At 40.1% G+C, this 24,659-nt stretch overlaps 1 protein-coding gene across 1 annotated transcript; it reads right to left on the bottom strand.

Annotated features, from left to right (window-relative positions):
• Nucleotides 1-7,654: 7,654 nt before the first annotated feature.
• ROR2 (receptor tyrosine kinase-like orphan receptor 2) lies at nucleotides 7,655-19,488 on the bottom strand (the record flags this gene model as incomplete). The annotated part of the gene is made up of 5 exons (XM_010188248.1): nucleotides 7,655-9,454; nucleotides 11,101-11,303; nucleotides 12,964-13,209; nucleotides 15,700-16,014; nucleotides 19,361-19,488. Coding segments are annotated over 5 exons (2,335 nt in total), but the record flags the coding sequence as incomplete, so codon positions are not given.
• Between the last annotated feature and the right edge of the window lie 5,171 nt (nucleotides 19,489-24,659).

Below are 24,659 nucleotides of genomic sequence, written 5' to 3'. Positions count from 1 at the left end.
TTCACCACACAATACCTGTATGAACCACCAGTAATTTTGTTGTTTACAGGAAAAACAACAACAGAAACCTAAATAACCCATGAAAGGGTCCCACACGGTGCCTTTGACAGAGGTGAGCACTCAGTCCAGAATTAAACCTACTCCTCAGACAAATGCAGTTAGGAAAAATACTCAGCCTAACTAGGCCCATAATTTTGATTCTGACACAGGGCAGTTTAGAAGACTACCACCTTCAGCAGTTCAGCACCAGCTTTCAGCATGATGCTCCTGCCCGATATGAGTTGTCAATTCCCTGACTTCTTGCAGCTCTAAGCCAATGGTTTTGCACCTCCAACATGGAGTCAGTCAAAATTATTGACTTGAGGTGGGTAGGGAGGACTCCCACTGTTCCCTGCTGTGGCTTTTGCCAGGTGTCCCAGAGCTAGGAGGAGGCCTGAGAACCCTGCTGGTTTCAGAAGTTAATTCTGCATTGGTTTGGGTAGATTTGCTTCTTTTAACGCAGGGTAGCTCTTTCCACAAAAGCAGCCTTAACAGACACCAAAAGCAGAGGACTGTTAGGAGTTGAATTGCTTCTATCAGATACCTGGATAACAGAATGGGTAAAGAAATTACAAAAATATTCACTGATTACAAGCAAAGACATTGCAAAATGTTGATGAAAAGCCAGCACTTATGTTTTATAGGATGCAAAAGTGCAGGCCACAACAAAGTCAGCAGCGAACTTGTGCTGAAAACCAAAGACCTTGCTTCCATACGCCCTTTTGTTTGGGAATGTTTGGGTTTGCAAGTTAGCGAACAACAAAATCCTCACGCTTTTGCCACTGCATGCTTTTCAACATGTCAAGACCAAGTTCATAAATATTCCTATTTATAAATATATAAACTGTGTCTTTTAGTCCATCTTTAGAGAACAGTATTTCAATTAGAAGAAATGCATTAGCGAGTACTGTGGTTGCTGTCTGAGAAATACCTAACAGAGGGCAAGAGTGAGGCATATATTAAAGGAACAAAGGAAGCAAAGGCATAATGAAATACCTTTGCTTCATAAAGAAACAAATTCTTTATTCCCAGTTCTCTCAGTGTTAACAGTGTGTAATTTGAAATGTTTCCTCAGTAACTTGTACCAAAATAATCACCTAACTGAGCTGGAAACAGAAAGATACACTGAGGAGACACACGTTTGGTGTGAAAACAAGACAGTGGGAAAAACTAGAACACAACGTCCTCTCCCTGGTATGAAAAAGCACATGGCTATTAGCTCTTTTACAAGATATTTCTCCCAACATTTCAGGTTACATCTCAGATATATATTTAATTTAAATCTGACATGAAAGTAATGAAACAATAACCCACATCAAGTTATGAAAAAAATAATATAGGATTAACGAGAGGGCAAGACAAAGATGTAAAACCTCAGGCTACCTTTGGGAATAATCGGCCTCAGCTGAAATCATATTACATCTAAATTAAATCAATGCTATGCGCCTGAAATGTTTCTGTTTTTAAATGACTTAGAGACATTCCCTATGTGGTCAATTCTTTCTTTAGTTTGCCACCTGTTTTCCAACCCACCATCCCATCTGTTAATTACAAAGTCTTTTGTGATTCTGAAAGGAATGACTTTCATTTGTTGATGATGTCGTATATCAAATAGTGATCTCTAAAGTAGGCTAAGAATTAAGAGTTTGATTTCTTCATAGATTGTTGAAATGGATTGTTATGAATCAAAATTACAACAGCTCCCAGTATCTCCAGTGACTGCTTTAGTAGTTTGAAAAGGGTTTGAAAAAGTTTTATAGGGTGGCTCCTATAAAAAATATCTTCTTCAGTAATAAATATAAAATATGTGGAAACAAAAGCTTTTCTGTAGATCTCCATGATAATTATGTATTACTTGGTATACGGAAAAAAACAGTCAATTAAATGAATATGGTAATTTAATCTAATTTTTTCACTCTAATTCCACTACTTATAGAGTTAACAAAAGAACCTATGTAACAGATGGGTTATTTCCAGTTTTAAACACAGGTCTTAAAAAGGACAGTTAAACCATCAGGTACACTGTAATTGAGATAAAGTGAAGTTCCTCTTTCAGATCAATGGAAATGAGAAGTAGCTACATTGGATTCTCCATTCCCTCAGTATTGTATTATTTTAAATTTCAACTCTCCTGGAGATTTACAGCCCTGTGAACCCCATACTATTTCCAGCTCCTGCCATAACCTCAGTTATATAACTTCCCCCTGCTTGTGCAATCTTGCAGTATTCAGCTAAGATTTAGAACCATTCAGTTTTTTCATGTAAAGCAACAGGCCAGGGCCTGGATTTGGGAGAGTGTTGAGGCTCTCAGTGTGGTTGTTGGAGGGGGAGTGGAAGTGTAACTGTGGCAGTGACAACCCCCTCTGCAAGCCCTACTTGCACCTATGGGGTGCTGCTAGGGGATCCCTTATGCCAGGCGCTCCCCATGAGACTCCTCCTGGCACAGCCCCGACTGGAAGCAGTGCCAGGGAAGGACTTCACTTTGCAAAAGGAGGAACTGGGTTTGGATTTGAGCTGCAAAAGACCTCACACAGCATAGGAGCATCTGCATATCACAAAGAGGGCAAAGTGAAAAACATCCCCTAATGAACTGTCAGTATCTGAATATATGTGTGTGTGTATGTACATGTGTATGTGCACACACACCAACATCTCGTTTGATCCTGAACACACAGCTATTGCCTTATATTCCAGTATATTTTTTCTTCCCAAAACAGGCATGCATGCATACGTGCACACACAGGGGGTTTGTTATACTTGAGATCACAAAGTCAGCCAGGGGGCCCAGCCTTTTGCAGTGGGAACCCAGTGTTAGGAGCTCCCATCATGTATTTATCAAGGAGGAGCAGCATCTACAGACAGTATCAGGTGCAATATGTTTTTACAGCATTTTTTTTGAAAAGGAAACCCTGCCAAACCAACTCTCCTACATTTTATCAGAGTAGATACAATATATTTTAGTCTAGAGAAAGATCTGCCTGACCAGGATATCATGGACTTGGTTTATCTTGTCAACTGAGCACATTTAGTATTGTTCAGTAGTCCCTAGATTGCTCAGGCCTCACACTGCTGCTTGAAAAAGCCAACAACTTGTCATATCTGCAAGCTGGGCAAAACTGAAAGATTACACAAGGTCACTTTTGAAAAAATTAGAACAAAATTCAGTTTTCTAATAAGATGGAACTAAACCTCGTTCACTGAGCCATGTCATTGTTCATGCTGTATGCTACTACTCTTCTAAACTTCTAATACCCACTTCCCAACATCTGAGAAAATCCTCAAAACTCGATTCCTGCCATTCCACTAACATTTAGATTTACTTATAGAACAGGAACATGCAAAATGTTAATGTTATAATACAAATATAGTCCCTTCCCTCTAATAGAGGATGGCTTTGCTAGTGGATTTATTTCTTCATATATTGGATAACTGAAATGCTGGTTTTGAGAACTGTTTCAAGTAGAGTTTGCCGGTCCAGAAACAGCAAATTACTGTCTACACAGAGTCAAACTATGAGGTAAAGACATTAAAGCATGGCTTTAGTTGAAGATGCAACTGTGCTTGTAGTTGGATGTTTCATCCTTACATTTGTTTTGGCAAACACCTCAAGGTCTGACATCTTTTGAGAGTGCTCCAACTCAACAAGTGTTCCTGAGCTCTGTTCCAGAAATCATCAGACCTCTTCCCTTCATTCCCCCATTGCTGAAGTGAGATGATTTCTCTGATCAAAGAAGCAAGTGAAATCATGAGCTCCTTAGACAATAAGTGAGAAACAAATCTGAATTTCTATCTATAATGAAAGTTTGAGGCAGTGTTACTGTGAAGTAATTTCCCTTTGATTTACTGTGATAGTAGCCACAGCAGAAACAGGAACCAAAGGATTCCTATCTCCACAGGGAACATGTCCTTCTGGATCAGCCTTTAAGGAAATCATTAGATGAAACTGATAGTTCTGACATTTAGTTAAAGGTGAAAGAATGAAACTGCCTATCAAAGCTTGTAATAGCAAGGTCTATATGTACTTATCATTTACTTAAGTGGATGAATCCTGTTCTTATACAGCTGTTTATACTGCATTGTTTATAGTTGTGTCTTCCCTATAGTCCCAATGGGTAAAACAGATGAAAACACCCCACAATAATCCAGATGTTGGACGATATCAGAAGGGCATTCAAATTGGTGTTCTTGCCAGGCTGCACTAGCACAGGGAGAAGGTCTGCACATCTACAGTCACTTAGTTTCCCTGCTCAGACTACAAATTATTTCTGATCTTTCCTGCCCTGTCATTGCAAATCTATTCCCCATATGCTTTTGCAAACATAGGCCCACAGTTGTTTTCAGACACAGGCAGATGCCCAGTTTACTATGGCACTGTTGGATCCTGCAGACCTTTGGTTCTTGATGCTCTGGGGTACATGAACACTAAGAAACTCCTGTAATAGGTCAAGACTTTGCCTTGATACTTGTGCCTGTGCTACACCCAGAGCCCTTCTGACTAGTGCTTCAGCTTCTCCTCCCTTGACTATCCTTCACCAGGACTCATGAATATGGGCAGTGCAGACCTTCAAGGCTTGCTGATGCTGGGCTGATCTCCAGTCCTGCCAGGATCTTGTTCAGCACACGAGTGCTTTGCTCTGCCCTGAGGTACATCCCAGGAGCATTTATGTGCTCTGCAGGCATAAGCTGCTTATAAGAGAAAGGGCTGATGCCACCAGGGCTTCTTTCACCACTCTCTCCAGCACCTCTTTCTTCATAACAGTCTGAGCCAAGATCAAACACTTGCACCATATCAGAGAGCTGGACCTCAGTGAGGACAGCTAAACCAGTTGGTATGGGTGGGGGGGGGTATGGGCATGTACCAGGTCCATTGCCATATACCACTGGATGTGGGAAAGAGGCAGCCTCTGTCAGCCACAGTCCCTTGTCTCATCAGCAGGAGGCTGTGGATACTGCCAACGCTCTATCCACTTTTCCCTGTCTTCTTAGGATCATCATAATGGCTGAAGCAGAGTAGACAACTAGCAAGAGGCAAGAAAAAATATCTGAAACGTCCCAGAGTCTTTTCAGAAACACATTGCCCTTTTCTGGCCATCCAGACATATATTTGTTGCCTAGAAAAGTTGTTCTGCCACCAGGACAAACCTTAGCTTTGCTTGTCTTGGCAGGGAGAAGTAACTTTGCATGACCTAGTGAGCAGCATTACACTGGCTTTACTGGGCTTCAGCCCCAACCTCTCCTTCCCCTATTCCCACCTTACCACTTTGTCCCATCCTTTTACCGCCACATCTCTTCCTTGCTCTTCCTTGGCCTTGCTTCCAAATCTTGAGGAGGAAAGGCAGAACCTGACTCAACCTGGGTCTTTGCAGCAGACATTGTAGGGGGAGTAGCCTGGGGAGCTGCAGAGCAACGAGTTAGTGCCAATCCATACAACTTAGAGTAGCCACTAACGTGTTGGTAGTGGGAGTCGCTTGTGCAGAGGTGCTCACCTGAGTCGTAGAGGTGGTGTTTGCATGCCGTCATGGCTCTGATCATGGCAGCTTAGGGAACTGAGCTCACATCAACAAAGTGGAGAAAACCCCTCTGCAGTACTGTATCACCAAGGCTGGCCTAGAGAATTGTATACCGCTCCTCTACTACCACTTTGAGAGCACATCCACATCTTGGTGGGGATGGGAAAGTCAGTATTGGAGTTTGTCCTATTTTTTTCTGACTATAGTAACTTCTAAGCCTGATTTTATGAGGCCTGAAGAAGGGGATTAAGAGTTTACCAAACTGCACCAAAGCACTCAGAGTTATAATGGTCTTTGACTGTCAGAAATGGGTTGAACTTCAGATAGTGCTGCACAGAAGCTTCCACTGACTGCCACTTGTTTTTTACACCTCTTCTCCCATTGATGAATCTGTGGTGTAACTGGACCACTTATTCTCCATGTTTCTGGCAGTAAGTTAGCAAAGGAAGCCAATGTAGTTGATTAATAAACTTCATTAATCTGAGAACATAAAACATAGAAGAAACAAAGAACTTAAAGTAAATAAAATTCACTTCTTTAATTGATTTCTCCTTTATTTAGTAATAGCACCAAAAGCTGCATTATATTAACACAAGTAATAAAGCTTTCATATTTTAATCCTACCAGTGCATTTCCAAATCCAGGTTAAATGCTGGAATAAGTAATGCTGCCACCATGAACACTGGATGTAGATCACCATGATTCATGGCTTACAAGTGAATCCCAATGTAATAAAATAAAAAGTTGTTGTTTAGGTATGAAACCTGTAACCTAAGGAATTGCAGCCACTTCTATATCCACAAAGTACCATAACAAAACAGCAGCTGTAGGAACTATAAAGATAACATACTTAATCATACTTTTTGCATAATTTTATTGAATACTCCATGTTGAATGTACAACTTATAGCTATAGTGTGTGTTGGCTACAATGCTACAATAAGAATGTGTATTGCTTGTATTACAGAAAGGGTCGTGAAATGTATGGACCTGTCTGCATGTTTAACAAAATAAAACAGCAATACAGTAAAACAGCACCACATGTGAATATTGTAAATGGGTTAAGTTACAAAGTCATTCATTCAAAAAGCCAAATATTTCAATGAAAAAAGTATATAAAATGTAGTAAAACATAAATTACATTTAAAGATCTGTACATGATTCATCCTGCAAATAGAAGCACAAAACCAGCTCTTTGCATAGTATTACTTATTTTGGTCTTCTAAAGTTCAAAGACTCATTTTCACTGAAGAGGCAGGGAAAAACATGGTTTCACATGCAATCCAGCAGTAATTGTGGTAAATCAAGTAAGTCTATAACCCCGCACAAAACCCAACACATTTACAATGTAGGAACATACATGTGGAGCCCTTTTCTATACTTGATAACCAATATGCAATTAAAGTTGGATTGTTAAGTTAGTGCACACCTACAATATCCCCTACAATATCCCCATTTTTGGTTAACAGTGTATTAAGGCTGCTTGCTGCTGAAAATACACAGCAGAGAAGGAACACTTTTATCCACAAATGCAGTCAGATGATCTCATTTGGAAGCTTCTGTCAGTCATTCACTGGAAAAGATGAAAGCCCGCCATCCTCTCTCCTCTTATGTTATTCCACAGGATGTTGTGGATGCTATAAGTTTATGTGGGTTCAAAATAATTTGGATAAATTCATGGTAAAAAATTCCACTGAGGGCTATTAAACAGAAAAAAATCCACTTCTGGCTTGGGAAGTGCCTAAGCCACAAATTGTTGGAGGCTGAGGAAATAACTCTGGGGAAATTCTTCAAGGGAAATTGCCCTTGCAGTCTTCCCTGGGCAGACATTATCAATGGCCTTCTGAGACATGCCACTGGGCTGGACTGATCCATGATCTGACTCAGCAGTCAGTTTTATGTTCAGTTTCCCTACTTTTCTGGTTATCATAATACAAACACAGATCAGTATTCTCAACTTATTTTTTCAGACTCAAAAAGCAAAAAACAATCTGGCATCCATTATATCAAAGAGATAAATATAATAAACTAAGCTGTCCACCACAGCCAGGGCACTTCTTTATGCTCAGAGCAATTTTGCAACCTTAGTTGGATTCCTTTTTGTGTTATTGGTTTAAGCATAATTCACTAACATTGCACTCACATATCATGATATACATGATGTGCAATGCTACTCTGCAATATGTTGCACAGCAACAGTACATAACTGAAAAGCAGCTTCCCTCAAGAACTGTAGGACAGTAAAAAAGATTAAACCCAGCAATTCTATACCATCATATTTGCAATGGTATGGTGGCAATGGTCAATAAACCTGGTATATCATTACTACTGCACTTTACATAGGTGTAGGGCTTTTTGTGTCGTTCCTTTCAGTCAGATCAAAATCACTGCTATTGAGCCTAAGGATCTACAGTCTCCATGCATGGAAGTGATGTGAAAGTCTAAGTAATGATGCCACATTCCTTAGGCTTCTGATTGAATTTCTGCTTCGTCCATCTGAAGTGTGTCATTATCTCCCAGCAATTCTGTTTCAGGCACAGAGCCTTCCTCTTCCTCCTCCTCCTGGACAGGATTCTGGGCGATGTCTTCCGTTCCATTGTGTGTGTCATCCGTGCCCTCTGAGAGCAGAGCAGCCCTGTCGGCGACTGAGGCGTTGGAAGGTGCTGTTGTTACATAGCCTGTGCTGGTGGATCCACTCCCACTGTGGTGGGAGCCTGGTTTGGGAATGATCTGGGGAGGCATCTGCTGAGAAGCCATCTGCATTGGAATTTGGACAGGATAAAAATTTGGCAGGTAAGCTCCATAGGCAGGCATTGGCTGGTAACCATTGACTGGAATGTAGAGCTGAGGAGGTGGCACCATCGGTCTCATCTGCCCTTTCATTTGTATGAACTGTGGTTGAGGGAACGCTGGAGTTTTCTGCTTTGATCCAATGTACCTAGCATTGCTGACATTGCTAACTGGGCTTGTGCTGAGAGAACTTGTTTGTGTGGTGTTGCTTGCCCCAGAGGTTTGGGCTGAACTGTTGTAGTTAGAAAGGTTTCCCCATGTTCTTAGTCTATTGTGTATATCTTTAAATCTTGGTCTTCTGTTGGGAAATTCATTCCAACACTCCAACATCAAAGTGTATATCCATGTGGGGCAGTCATCAGGACATGGCAAAACCTGTCGGTTCCTGATCATCTCAATGACATCCTGGTTAGAATAACCACAGTAAGGCTGCAGGCCATAGCTGAAAACTTCCCACAACACAACTCCATACGACCATATATCTGAATCAATAGAAAACTTGCCATACATAATAGCCTCAGGGGACATCCACCTGATAGGAAGAAGAGAATTTCCCATCAGTTTGTAGTAGTCAGCAGCGTAAACTTCCCTGAAGAGGCCTAAATCAGATATTTTCACATTCAGTTTATCAAACACCAGTATATTTCTAGTGGCCAAGTCCTTGTGGACAACATGGTGGCTTGAAAGATATTCCATTCCTGCAGCTATCTGGGTCACGATGTGGAAGAAGTCTGCTGGTTCCAGAGTGGATTTTACTGTCTTGTCATCATCAGTGCTGCCAACATCTGAATGCGGAGATCTCATCACCAAGAACTCATGGAGGTCACTGTGGGAACCGTAACTAAATATCATGCTTATGGGTTGTTCCTTCGTCACTATTCCCAGTAAACAAACAATGTTTGGATGCTGTAATCGTGATCTCATCATTGCCTCATGTTTGAATTCTTCCCGAAGAGCCAGTTCTGCTTTGTCTTTGAGAGTCTTGATAGCAACAGCTTGTGTCTGTTCACCTGGTGCTGTACCAAAAAGATGCCCCTTGTAGACTTTACCAAATCTCTCCTCTCCTAATTCCTCCATAAACCGTACAGTGGACAGATTGATTTCTTTAAGTTTAGCCTGAAATGAAGTAAAGAACGTAAATAAAAAATCTAAGCAACAGAATCTCTTATTAAAGTTCCAAGTGGTGAGATGCTCCAAATTAAAGGTAAGTTGGGTCAAAATTATTTTTCAGTTTTTTGTATATTGACATCACTATATTGATTTTACAGTTAACCTTGAAATGAATGATACTATTATCAGAAGTGTAAATTCAGTTATGCTGCAAGATGATGAGTTTGATTATTTTTACAGAGGAGCGACCATATTTCCTGCAAGATAAATGAATAATCAGAGTAAATGTGGCAAACAATGACGCAGCTGTTTGCAGCTGCACTTGCCTTACAGATCTGCCCAGAGGTGCCCACTGGAGATCTGGCAGAAAAGCTGTGGACACTGGCTGACAAGGTGAACTGAAACAGCCCTTCTAGCAGAATGAGGAACAAAACCTCTCTCTCTTAGTTCTGCAGTAGCAGATACGCGCTTTCTCCACCACTGCACTACAGGAACAGCCCCTGTCTGTGGGTAATAGTATGCAGTACCCCTGCTGAGAAACCATGCGTTAGCTCTGATAAAGACGAGAGTGGAAGAAGAGCAGAAGGAAGAAGGAATTTCTCTCTGGTACATTAAGGAAAAGGTGGCAAAGCCAAGAATGAGAAATCCCCTGAGTCTCCCTTCTACAACTGGCAGGGAAAGCAAGGTGATGGTGATCTAATGGGTCTGTCCTGACCAGCATGGGCTGGAGGAGTTCCTGAATAAGCCAGATGCAGCTGGCACAGCTTCACACACAGGGGACTGCAGCAGGAGGGAGCAGGGCAGGCTGGAAAGAGGTTTTATCAGGTGGTTTGGGAACAGTCTAATTTTAGTAGCCCACAGACTGCACTGGACCAGACAGTTTCTAGCACAGCCCAGACTCAGCCATTAAACCTTTCCCTTATCATAGAAAATCAATGCAATTTGTTATAATTGGTAATACCCTGGAAATATTCTACAGTTTCCTGAACAGATGATGCCAACTGTTACAAATTGAGCACTCTTTTTTAGAGCTTGCAACTTATAAATGCTATGATTAAAAATTAAGTGTTAGCTCTGAACACGATTTTAGCATAGAGATCAGTTTGCTGACCCAGAAAATAATATGCAGGGGCTGAGGTCTGCAGACAGAAGTTCAAAGCCATTTTTGTTTCACTTGTCCTTTGTGATACACAGCCTTAGAAATGTGTTGCACCCTGGCTCAGCTCCCTGCTTGGTGGAGGTTCAGAATACCAGCAGACTGCGCTGAGAGATTAGACAAGAAATCCCACCATTCATCCTGCTTTAAACAAGCAAACTGACCTGCATCATTACCAGGAGAAGAATGAGCTGTAGGCTGAACACTGGATCAGAAATAGAATTTCCAGTAACTGAGACAACAAGACAACAATGGGGATTGACAGGTAAGGGCAAATGTAATAAAATACTTTGTCCTGAAAGCTGTTGCCCAAAGTCAGGATTTCTCTGTACAGCTAGTGAGTACAAGGGCTGTTTTTCACTGAAGTAGATAGCCAGCACAGTGTGAAAATTAGGTCTGTTACAACATGGCTCAGCTCAAACATTGAGAACCTGTAACACTGAAAATCACACCACTTTGGAAATATGCAGCCTAAACAAATTCTTGAAAAAAATACCTGTTTGTGTTGATTAATGAGTGGCATTTCCATGTCTTGACTAGGAGATACCATCAGCTGGCGGCGCTGTGGTGTAGCAGCAGATGCCTTCTGCTTGTTTCTGCACATACAGACCAGGAAGAACAGGCAGGCAATAACCAGAGGGATGGCTATGCTGGGAACCAGGATGTAGAGGATTCCCATTTTACTGTTGTCACGTGGACCTGTCGGGCACAGACATGTTCATTGTTTACAGTATGTGTATTTTTTTGAAAAAAAACCAAACTAATGGTATGATTACAATCTTGGATTTAAAACAAAAAGTAATCTCCTATAGCTTGAAAACAGAAGTGACATTACCCTCTCCTCTGTTTCCATAATTTTCCATTAAATATTTCAAAGAAGTTTGAATGGACATAACAACTAGCAGCATGAAGATAAACTAGGAGCCCCACATTTAACGTATTGACTGTAACAGTATATGGTTTATTTAACTTTATTTTTGAGGCTTCAGTTTGTGGAAACTGCAGAACAATGACCAGAATATCATTGCCTTATCTTGTTCAGGGGACAAAAAACAAGCAAGTAGTCTTCATCACAGTATATAAAGCAGTGAACTCAATGTGACAAACCGCAGCACAACACTGCAGTCTGGCCTTCTCACCCAACTTCAACATTTCATTAGCACTTTGCCCACTTTTTACCTCCACTGGTACTACTACTGCCCAGAATAAAATAAATCTCAGTTCCCACTAGCATAGATACTATTTGTTCTGTACTTTATAGAATTAAAGTCCTTTTATGTTACAGTTAGACAGACATGAAAGAGCCATCAATACATCTAATAAGACTGTACTAGAGCCTTTCTAAAATGCTTTTTTCTTGATACTTAGAGATTTTAGGAAATGATAGTGGTGCCCAAAATGTTCAATGGAACTGCATGGGATGTTTTCTGCAATCCGTGGTTTTGCTATTTGTAGCTACTGCTTTCACCACAACCACATCCCAGTGTTATCTTTACACCATGTTACATGCAATGTAGAAATTTATTATGAAAGTCAAATCATGTTACTGTAAAAAAGAGAAGTAACTAAAAAATTGCAACCCAATTTTGAGGACTCTTAAATATCAAGGCAACGTGTAACGAAACCGCTTTTATGGCTTCCATCTGTTGCTACAGGAAACGTACTTTTTTTCCTCTAATGAAGCACAGTATTAAGTTGTTTTGTCATGTCCAATGACTTTTACCAGTGTAACAGCTCTAGAGTGAAAGCAGTACCAATATGGGGAAGTGAGTGGGACAGTATCAAGCTGTGAAAGATGTGCTTTTTATTTTTTGCTATCAGTTGTGCAGTACAGAGCCACTATCAGATAGTGTAGGACTTTTCTGGTAAGATCATCTGTCTTATGACATGTTTGCTTCTACACTTGACACGGTTTCCTTCCAACCAAGCATGGTGCTACATCTCCCTCTGCAGAATCTGAAAATCCTTGCTACCTGCAAGATGCCATACAAAACAAAAGCAATATACCATTGAGTAGTGTGAGCAAACCAAACACATACAAATGATAAGTTCATCAAGTCTGGCATTTGACAAGTTAGAATACAAACTGCAGTAGTATCGTTAATTATTATCTCAATTATTATCTCAGCTTAAGCACCCAGTATTTAATAAAAAAGTGCCACAATATCTCAGTTACAAGCTCTGATCTCCAGAAAATATTAAACACCTACAACACAAAACAAGGGTGCCACATTACACCTAGTGAAACATTTGAAAGCATAACCCTCTTAAATTAATTGTACTTGTAAATACAGGGAACATTCAAAATTACACAGCATTCAGGACAGTAGTAGGGGAAAAAAAGAAAGAGAATACATACTACAAGAAGGTATGTCACACAGTTCCATGCGTACGTTTTTATTCTTTGTAAAACACCAGGGCCCTTCCATCTGACCTCCAGGATTTCGGCAATACCCATGTCCTCCGCCTAGCTCTGGAAACTGTGAGCTTGTCAGATCGTGGCTGTGGGGACTCTGGGAGTCCCAGAGTTGGCAAGTGTGGCCAGACTTGGTGATGCTGATCGTGCCTCTGTAGTCTGCTCCAGAACCGTTGTAGCACTGATGATCTGCAACAGAGGGTTTGACAAAACACTGCAAATAACAAAACAATCAAGGGCCAGCAAGACAAAAAAAGGTTGAAGTGTATACAACATGTATGCAGAAAGTACCTGAATTTAGGTAATTCAGGATTTAAATGTGTGGGTTTTGAAATTTCAGTTCTTCAGATGTCTGTACTCCTACACACAGTTATTTCTTTGTTTACACAATTTTCCCACCACTCAATGACTCCTCCCCACTCCAGAAGAGGAAGTGGGAAAAAGAAAGTAGACCCATGGGTTGAAATAAAAACAGATTTAGTAAAACCATAAGAAGAAACTTATATTAATACCAATATTAATATAAACCACACAAAGTTATACTCAGCCCATATAATAGTTGCGAGCTGTGCATTTCCATCAGTGAATGCTAGATGTCAAACACTGCAAACGCCACAGCTTCAGCGAAAGTGTGATGGTCACAGCAAGTGGGGTAGTATCCCCTGGGAGCAGAACAATGGTCAAGACCCTCTGGGGTTGAAAACCATCAAGGAAAGAGGGTCGTCCCCAGCAAACTCCTCACTTTACCATGAGCATAGTGTTTATAGTGTACTATAATTCTGCTGGCCAGCTTGGGCCATCTGCCCTGGCTTTCAGTCCTTCTAGCTTCCACACCTGGCCAATTTGAAACTGCCAAAGACCTTGATCACTATGGCAACATGCACACCAGGGTCAGCCACAAACTAAAACAGTGTCCGATCAACTTTGTTCTCACTAAATCGAGTGCTGCAGTCTCCTCAGAAAAGCAGCTTTCCTGCACAGAAGACTGATTCTGTGATTCTTTCCCAGTGAAATAAAGACATTTCTGGATTCTGCCCTGGAGCGTCTCAGCTCTATGCCTATACACATCAATATTTGGTAACTCTTAATGCCAGTTGGTACTAAGTAGCATGTATGGACATTTAGCTATAGGACAAGAGAAGTTAAACTGAATTAGAGATGTAATTTTTACTTCAGGAAAAGTCTTCAGATTCCTACAGTGTAAACCTCCCATCACTTTTATTTATCATAATAAAAATTTCCTGTCTTTCTCACACTGCTCACTTTCTAAACAAATTAGTGTTGCATTTTTTAATGTCTCTTTCCATTTTTTTCCTTCTTTTCTTCTTTAGAAAAAAGGGATTCAGGCTTTTCTTCTCTTTAGATACATCACTTTCATATCTGCTGAACTCCTATCTTTATTCTCTCTATGTCTTGGTCCTATCCTCTCTTCATACTTTGTGCGTTTATGTCTCCCATATATATCACCTGAACGGAATCGTGTATTTTTCTGCATGTTTGCAACATTATCTTCTCCAGTTTTCTGAGTCCTCCTTCCCGGCCCTTGGGAATCCAGTTCTCTCAAAGCTCTTCCTTCAAGTCCCTAGGTTATTCACACTGCAGCTATTACACCCCGGGAGCACCACTGGCTTTGAGGGTCACAGATTACTTTGGACAGACTTTTTTTTGGTTTTATTCTCATTCCTTTTGCTTGATACCTCTTCCCTGGATTATTTGTCTCTGACATAATTTTCTCAGATAGATCTGCTTCTCCGCTGTGCTAGATTATTGCCTTACTAGCACACAGCTAGTATTCCACACCTACTGTTATGCTATGAACCCTGCTCCTAACTGTAGGTTCAGACAACGGATATTCAGGATAATCTTATCACAATTTGAACTTTGAATATCTTTAGTCTCTTGGAGCTTCCTTGTTGAACATTGTAGGGGGAGGTGATTAATTGCTAGAAAACGAAGTAGGCAGAAAAATTGTCAGCACTTAATTACTGACAATGGAACAGCCCTTATACTCCTGGATGCAAATATATACATTCACGGATGTGAGATCAATGTTTTCACCTGTCACGTGTTGGTGAAGAAAGAAAATTATGCTCCATAATCAATTTACAGGATTAATATTCTTGTGGATTTCCATATAGAAAGAATGAACATTAAATGTTTAATTTCTTAACAGATTTTTTTCCAGCAAGGCTTCCACAGTGTATCTGAGGTTTATTGATAGGTAAACAGAACTCACAGATAGCTGTATGGAGCGACTCATCCAGAAAGGTAATGACTGAGCCAGAGGTGGGGGCAGGCGTGGGAGAGAAGCCTGCAATGCACTGCTGCCCCTCACAAACTTGAGTAAAATCAGTTGTGTGAACACAGTTTCAGTTGTGTGAACAGTTTTATAGCCCAGGGTCATTCTAGATGATCTTTAAAGGACCCTTCCAACCCAATACAATCTATGATTCTGTGATATAACTGTTTTCAGCACTAAGCAGCATCTTTTAAACTTCCTCACCATCCTAACTATAACTTGAAACAGTGCAAGGTTATGGTCAGTATTAACATGATAAAAAGTAGTAGCATCCAGTATAGCAGCACTTTACAAAAAGAACGATAATTTATTGTTTCTCAGACCCAACCTGAGGAAGCAACAAACTCTACTTATTCTAGTGATGAAACACCCAGACTTACATCTGCTGAGTCTCTCCACAGGGATTCCAATCCTTATGCAGTTGGCAGCTTCCAAGGTATCAGGTCGTGGAAGATCCTCACACTTAGGCAACTGTAGCTGCATCAAGATGAGGGGATTTGACCTAGCAATGTTGTATTCCTGTCTACAGAGATCGTTCTCCAGAACTTCACATTCGTCCCGGCACAGCTCCCGTGGCTTAGGTGTACGAGAGCGCTCATCACACAGGGGAAACACAAAGTGGCAGAAGGATGGGATAGCGAACTGTGAGCACTGATCAGATAAATGAGTGGAAGTACCAATCATGGTAAATGCGGCTGGAAAGGAACAAAAATACTGCTGAAGTCTTAATTCATGAAAAGCATGAGAAGCAGTGTGATTTTTATGACATGTGCCTTTTACAACTTTCACCTTTTCTTGAGGGTCTAAAGGGAAATGAGGTCATTTCTGCTGTAAATGTGAGCTGACAAATGCAGAAAGCGAATACAGAGTTTGTAGGACCTCATTTCTTAGGAGGTTACCCAAGTAGCTAGCATTGAGAAAACTGTTGGTGTTTCACTAATTTTAATTTGAAAGGATAAAGAGCGAAGGCAAGATACACCTGCCAGGATGCTGACATGTATTTCCAAAGTTGCTAATCAGATAAAATCTGAATGAAGATCACCAACCTAGCTTCTTCCTTCTGTAGACATTTTGATCAATAAACAAGACAAGTGTTTTTCAAGTCTTGATAGGCAAAAGGAAATGTACCATTGTTGCTTGAGGAGATATTGCTGTTAATAGACACAAGAAGCCTAACAAGCAGCAGGTTTGGGAAAAATTAATGTAATCATACTCAGCTCACTGATGTTAAGATGAATGTCATAATGAATTAGGAACTTAATCTCCCCTTCAGCATCTACACATTTATATCTGTCTGAGAGTTTTCTTGCACGTTGCAAAGAAAAGAAAAATGTGCATGTGTATCATGTATCTGGGGATGAACTCAACTTTAAATGTAGGAATATTCATTCCCACACCAGAAAGCATAATTTGTGAGTGAGGCTTGCTAGGCTGCATGTTCCACCGATGCACACTGTAAAAAGAGGAGAAATTAGCAGCTCAAGTCATTCAGCAGTCTATTTACAATGTACAGATCAATTCTTTCCCTCTTGCCCAGCTCTCTCCTTTCAGCCATCTACTTCCTGCAGCCACCTCCTATCAAAGAGTCTCCTTTCTCTTCCTGAACACCACATATGCAGCAAGCAGCCCAAACTCCAGTCTTCTGTACCATTTACACCTTTGCTTATTTTAAGACATGAATATTAACACAGGAATATAACTGTTTATCAGTCATGTAGGGAACACTGGATGCAAGCACGGCAATGGCAGCTGTGACATGTGCTTGTCCCTAAGGCTAACAGGGAAAAAATATACCTGGAGGAGTGAAGTAGCCACTGTTGGATATATTTTTTGTGAAGGCATTACAGAATTTAGATCAGCATGAGCAAAATGTGCGCAATTCACAACAATGTCCTTATTTTGATGGGATGTGCAAAAGCCAGCAAGACTCTGTGGTGGCACCTATGGGGTTTATTTTTTTTAGTTATTAAACAAAGACATTGCTAGCCACACATATCCACAGGTCAGGGGCAGGTCCATGCCCTTTTAATTGTTGGCCTTCCAGTCTTTCAAGCCATGTCTCAAGTTATTCTTCAGAAATGTCCTTCTCTTTTTAATAGAAGACTGCAAATCTCACCTAACCACATGGCCAAGACTGAACAGCATCAGGGGCCGTAGAGACAAAGGGAATGTATTTCATACATCAGCACAGCAGGGAAATGAAAATCCAGAATGAAAACTGCCCATAGATGTCGCCAGTAGCCTTGTTCAGTGTTCTCGGTGTTGGGCGGTAGATGTCACCCTTTCCCAAGCACAGCCTCCCTCAACACCCTACGGCTCTGAGCACAAAGACATTCCACCAGAAATTGCGCTCAGGAAGTATGGGCAAAAGTATAAGCAAAATCTCAACAGCAGTTATACAGCAGAGTTTTGGTTTTTTTTAATCCAACAAGTTATTGCAATTTCAAAAATACCTTGTCATTTGGATGGAGAACACCCAGTCTTGCAATACCTGTTTATATAACAAGATTCAGAAGAACTAAGCATGGTGTGAAAACATCAGGGTTATTTTGCATAAGGCACTTGGTATGTCCTTCGGATGTATATAGTTTGAAAATGCCATATTATTAATGGATTATCATCACTGCCTAGATAGGCACTGAGCAGCTCTACATGGTGGTTCACAGAATTTTCCTAAGAAAGAACAGTTCCATCAGAAATTCTCCTTAAGATCAGGACACAGAGTGCCAGCCTCCAGCCTCCAAAATCTAAATGATAATCAGTGGTATTAGCAATCCAGCATCCAGGTCATGAGAGTCCATGTTGTATATTGCAGCAACAAGCATATCTTGATCAAGAAGCATTTTCTTGAAGATATCACAAGTTTTTTGGGGTTTTACTTTTTGGTTGGTTGGTTGGTGTTTTTTGTTTTTAAAGGACTTTATGAATCTAATTCACAGAGTTACAAATTTTATCATTTCAGATAACTGTACATTTCCACATTGCTGAAAAACATCCAAAAAGGACAGATATTATGTTGTAGAAAAAACTGCATCAATAGTACGTATTATTTAACAACAAAATGGTAAAAGAGGCTGGAATTACAACATAGCACAAGAGAAAGAAAGGAGGGAGGGGAATGAATCATAACAGCACAAGGAAAGGTCAGCACCTGGATTTTGCCACTCTCAGGAACAGAAGAAAATCTGACCTGGATTTCTGGCTTGACGATGAGCCTTCAAGGTAGTATCTTTAAGGAGATACAGCTAACAAGTGAAGTCAAACTCTTCTTGACAACAAATTATGTTAAAACTACAGATTCAAACAGTAAGTCTTATCTGGTCAGATGCAAATAAGCTCCTGCTGGACTGAGTTAATTGACCATACATTATGATAAGCAGTTTGATCCATACCACAAATTAATTTGCTTGCTCTACTTGTGTACATCAAAGTCACATTTGCTAATGTCAGCTAACTGAGGTGCAGTGAAGAAAACTCATGTTGATGTACAACCCATTAGAAGTCGTTAAGGTTCTGGATGAATGTTTGTGGCTCTGTACCAAAATGATGACAAGAGAAAGAATTGGCAGTGGCAGAGCACAGGAAGGTCAACTCTTGTTTTATATAAATCAATGTGAAATCCTGACTCTGCCAGGATTATGCAATAGGGGAGAAAACCCAAGGGAAATGCCACCATACATTTTTCAAGAAAATAAAAAATCAGTAATTTTTTATTACACCACAAGCTGATTTTAAAAAAATACTCTATTTGAATTAATCATGCAAAAAGCTCTGGAATAAACTACAAGCTGTTAAAAAGTCAATGCTCTGACATTTTACTTAAGGACATGGAAAAGCTGCTACACACGACAGCAGATATTCACCTTCCTTGCTCCATATTTTGCTAACTGCACAAGTGGGAAACTGGCTCAACTCCTTAATATAAGGATGTCTTAAGTCATTGACAAATAAAACTGAAAAGTATGATAGCACTATTTAGACATGAATTGCATACTTGCACTAATGTTTTTTTTGTCCTGCTACAGAGATGTATAAGTTTACCAGTGATTCGGTTTTCAATTTCCCCTTGCATCTGGAGGGAGTCCACATAAATGGTCCTGTTTCCAATGATTCGTGCACATGCAATTCCCCTGTATGGCTGACAGAAGCCGTCTTCATGGTAATCTTCTCTGCAAAAGACAGATAAGGATTTTATAAGCAGAAGTCTAGCTGTCTCCAGTGAAACGAGAAAACCTCAAAAGACTGTAAATCTGAAATTGTTCCATTCCCCGGGTACAGCTTTCTTCTCCAATTCTCTCTACACTACCTTAGAAATATTAACGAGGCACCCTGTAAATAGCTCATAAGAGAAATAAATAAACCAAACCCCAAGATTAATTTAAAAATCATATGCTAATAGTAATGGGATTTGACAGATGAAACTATTAAAAAGCTGTTAGACTGAGACAGCAACATAGATCTTGTTACATGTCCCCATACATTTTTGGCATCTAGCTACACCCAGTACAATTAGGAAAACTGTTAGTTCTCTTCTCCCACTTCTCTCTCCTTTTCTTCATTTCCTGTAGCGAACAGCAAAAAAGACCTTGCCAAGATTTAATTAAAATGTGGAATAATGCTGAACTCTGAATTAGGTAAAAAGAATAAAAAGTAATCAAGATTTTAACCTCCTTTCCTCTTCTCCCTAGTCAGAATCAATGCCAAATTTCTCTTCCAACATGTATTTTAATACATTTTTCAATTCAACTAAGTTTGGGACCAAATTTTACTCCTTTACATCAATCTAAATATTTTGGCATAAGAGCACTAGCCTAAAGGCTTAGTGGTTCAACACATCAGACCCAAAGCCCCAGTAAATAATACAGAGCAGATCTGTAGATCATAACTGTCTGAGCATAGAAAAGGGGCTTCAGAGTGAGAGCACTCTCAAAGTTAGTATGTCTTGTGTCAGTATGCCTTGTGTTTCCTCTGGCATGGCACAGCTTCCCTCATAGGATGCACTAGCCTGATGGATTCAGATCATGTCATTCACTGCATGATGGATCAAAAGAAGGCATAAAACATAATCCAGAAAACCATGACTCTAGCATAATCCTAGGATACCCAGAAGCTTAATCAGCTTTGTAACTAAACAGTCAGTTCAAAAGTCTGAGGTACCTCTTCCATTCCAGTGGTTTTTTAAGTATTATTTCAATACTCTTATGCGCTTTGTGCTTTATTGTCTTTCAAAATCAATACCTGTTTTGGTCACCTGTGTTTCCACTTCTCTTACGAATACCTTCCTCCTTCCTTAGCATGCCAGACAAAACTGTCAGTGAATACGTGTGAAAACATGCAACTTTGGCTGGGTCAAATCAGCATGAATACCTGCTGCCTGACAACAGCTACTCATGATGCACACTACATACAAGACCTATGTACTGCTGACTGCAGCTGGAAGAAGGTAGGATTAGACTAGACATTAGGAAGAAATTCTTTACCGTGAGGGTGGTGAGACACTGGCACAGGTTGCCCAGGGAAGTAAGTTGTGGATGGCCCCCCCCCCGAAGCGTTCAAGGCCAGGAACATCCGGAAGGGGGTTGGACTGGATGATCTTTAAGGTCCCTTCCAACCCAAACCATTCTATGATTCTGTGATTCTATGATTACCAACATCTTGCTCCATTTTAGGAACCTCTTTTCATTTTTCCTCTGCTGTGTTTCTGCTGTGTCTTCCTGATAAAGCTCATCTCTTCAGGGAAATGCTACCACTATTTCTTAAAGTATAAACTCTTTGACAGTGGAAGGTTGGGCAGGACTGTCCATACAGTGTAGCCAAAAGCTGGAATCGTCTATCACTACTTGAGCAGCATCTCTCCCTTTCCTCCCAGAAAGACAGTAACTTAACAGGACCCCCAATGCATCACACAGCTGCTGGATAAACCATGGTGATACAAAGTGTCTCATGCAGCTCTTGCCCAGATCTGGCCTTTATTTTCTACAACACTATGATTGTCAAATATTCATAAAGCAACATTTTGTCTACAAACTCTGAAACAAGTTCTGCTTCCACACAGATGTGTAAGTTTTTTATCATGGTGGATGAAGTAAAGGAGGAGTCTTTTAGCATCAATTAATTCCTGTAGTGAAGTTCTTTCACTCTCATAACACAACCTGTAATTATGCAAAAATTGCATCACGCCTGAAGGGACAAAAATATCAAAGCATTTTGTCTGTGCCTGTTCTATGATCCTTGACCACCTCAGTAGGAAGTCAGCAATTCCCATAAGAAGCTGAATGACTATGAAACCCCTATTTGACCACTCTCTCAAGAGCAAATTCATACCCTTATCCTGCAGAACAAAGTCTGCAATGTATCCATACCAAAACCGTACCTCACACTTCAACGGTCAGTGCAGGGCTCTCTTCCCAGCACACACACATACAAAAAAATCTATAAAAGCAACTCCAAACAGCATGGGTTTGATGACAAAAACAGTGTGATCTCTTACTTTGCTCAGTTTATTTATTTCTGTCAAGAACTTCTAAATACAGCTTAGATACTATATACACACGCATATGCTCCACTCTCCCATGTTATATAGTCAAATGCTGATTAAACTAAACTGGATATGACCATTACCATGGATGCAAGCAAAAGTAAACAGTAACCTGATGTCAGATACTCTGACAGATGCTGGGCTGTTTTTCTACATGCATCTTTGTCAAGTCAGGCAACTCAGTGAGTACAGTTTGACTAGCACTGGTGATTGAGGGGACAAAATTACATCAGTCTTCTTAGGAAAGCAGTTGATTTCAACAAAGCTGCAGAAGTGGCAGCACTTAAGAGTCTCCTTGCAGATTACTCACTCTCTTGGCTACACATATACTCAGCACATAACAAAACATCCCCAGCAAAAAAGCAAGCTAAGGTGAATATGATAAAACAGTGCAGGAGCAGTGTCATGCTCAGTTCAAACAGGAGTCTTTGGAACCACGTGTGGCTTTGATTCATGCTCCAAACCATATGCCAGCAGTTCAGTTGCTGATCAGAGCTAGAGTTAAAAGCTGCTGAAAACAGGCAGAAATACTGACTCTTCAATTTCCTGCTGCTTGAGCTGTACAGTCTGCTCTGATCAAGAACCCTGCTAAAAGCAGAAATCTGGCTTCACAAAGAAGAATCCAGAAGAGTTCAGTTTGTTCATCTTGCAGAAATCTTACAAGCTAACTGCCATAGGTAATTTTCTACCTTTGTTCTTTATTGTTTCTGAGCATTTCAACATGGCATTACCTTTTCTCACTAGCGATTTTCTTCCATTTTAATGTAATCTTTTTTTTACAAAACAGAGTCAGAAACATCTTAAGTGTTGACCTTCTTTTTTCACCTTTGCTAGAGGGCACTCAAAGACATCACATTTGGAACATGAATTTTCTCAGCACTCAGAGTGGAGGTAAAGGCATGTTCTCTGACTGAGAGAACTCAAACTAAAACCCATTTCCGTTTTTTAGGATGAATGCCATTAGTTTTCCAGGTACATAAGGTAATCTTCTGCCAGCACAATAGAGAACTAGCCTTTCTCATGTAAAGCTAAAGTAAGAGAACCTTCTATTTTGCGCACACACAAATAAAACCAAAACACTGATACTACCTTTATACACAACATGGGGTGTCTCTAAGATTGACCAGGCCTACCAAGTCTGGAAACATCTTGAAGAACCAAGCACTGATAAGACTTTCACAAGTTCCTTATCACTCATGCACTGCACTGCCTGATTAAACACAGTCTGCCTTCAAGTTTGTGGACAGAAGAAATCTGCATGAATTAACCAAACAAGCAACGTAGAAGAAAGATTCTAGGTTCTGTGGTATGGTGCCAGTTGAATCTCCTCCCACTGACAGAAACCATAACTTCCAGGGACATCTGGGACTATAAAAAAAAGCACTGGAAGAACCAGGTGCCTCCAAATAGAAATAAAACCCAGAATGCATGAATAGGAATCTTTCTAATGCAAGTCATGCAAGACTTCCCTAAGATAAGTATCTGCTTTAAAAGCACATGAAGAGATTTCTAGGCATATTGTATGTGCTGCAAAAAACATAATGAACATCACCAACCTCACCCTTGCATTAAACATTAATTTCACATATGACACAGAAAGAACACCGAACAAAAGACTACAAAAGAAAATACCTAGGAAACAAAGAGGCTTTTCTTAATGGAAAATCTGAAATGCTGAAAGAATACATCTGAGCACAATACACTACATGAAATCTATGTAACACAACCTATTGCAGCTGTCACAGTTGAGCAGTCCGGAGGACATGTGAAACAAAAAAGTCCCAGTAAATAAATGGCAACTGTAGAAACTCTGTTCAATACTGGAATCACCTTCTGGAACACAGAGAGCTTTCAACATATATTTGGTGCCCCTGAAAACACAGTGAGTGCAGACCTAGTGGTTATCTTGAAAAACAGACAAAACACGTGAAGGCATAACAATCTTTGGCAGGGGTTCATGAAGAGACTTCTGAAAGCAGAACTGACAGGTACTATGTACTTGCTAGTAAGATACCTGTTTTCTGATTGCACTCCACAAACTTAACTTACAAAGACAACAGAAACTTGTAAGTTAGATCTGTTTTCCTGAAAACAGAAGGGACAGAACACTCTGCCGAGGCCACAGAAAAAGACTCAGAAAATGCAGAAAGAAAAACTTTTTTAACAGAATACATTTTAAAAAATTGAGTAACACCCTACCATCCTATCCTTGTTATAAAATGAACAAAAATGTTTTTTAAAATAATGATTTGAGAACAATTTATTTTAATATATTCAAATAATAAATTTAGAAGTTACTTGGAGGGATATATCCTCAGCTTACACTTAACTAAAGCAAACAATACTAAGCTAATGCATAGAATATAACAGGATATTTGGGAGGTTAGTTTTTAAAACAATAGTAGAAACTTTGTTACAGCAGTTTCCCGCAGGCAAATTAAGTGCAGCTAAAATCTCCTGTAAATTTTCCCACAACAAGTAACAGACCTGAAGTTTTGACCTTGTTCATACTGTCCAGAAATTAAACAGCTTTTAATTAAAAACTGCTAAAATACTAAGAGAGGATATTAGGACTCCCCCTCATATTCCATAAAAAGTGGAGTGGCAAAGCAAGGAAAAATGCACAGAAAACCACAGTTAGACAATGACAAAGGAAAGGACAAATTATATCACAGAATCACAGAATATTAGGACCTGGAAAGGACCTCGAAAGATCACCCACTCCAATCCCCTGCCAGAGCAGGATCACCAAGACTAGGTTGCATAGAAATGCGTCCAGGAGCGTTTTGAATGTCTCCAGAG

Source organism: Mesitornis unicolor, unplaced genomic scaffold (assembly GCF_000695765.1).
Source record: "Mesitornis unicolor isolate BGI_N332 unplaced genomic scaffold, ASM69576v1 scaffold12047, whole genome shotgun sequence".
Lineage (NCBI taxonomy): Eukaryota > Metazoa > Chordata > Aves > Mesitornithiformes > Mesitornithidae > Mesitornis > Mesitornis unicolor.
The sequence above is the reverse complement of the archived record's forward strand: the minus strand, read 5'-3'. Positions and strand labels throughout refer to the sequence as shown.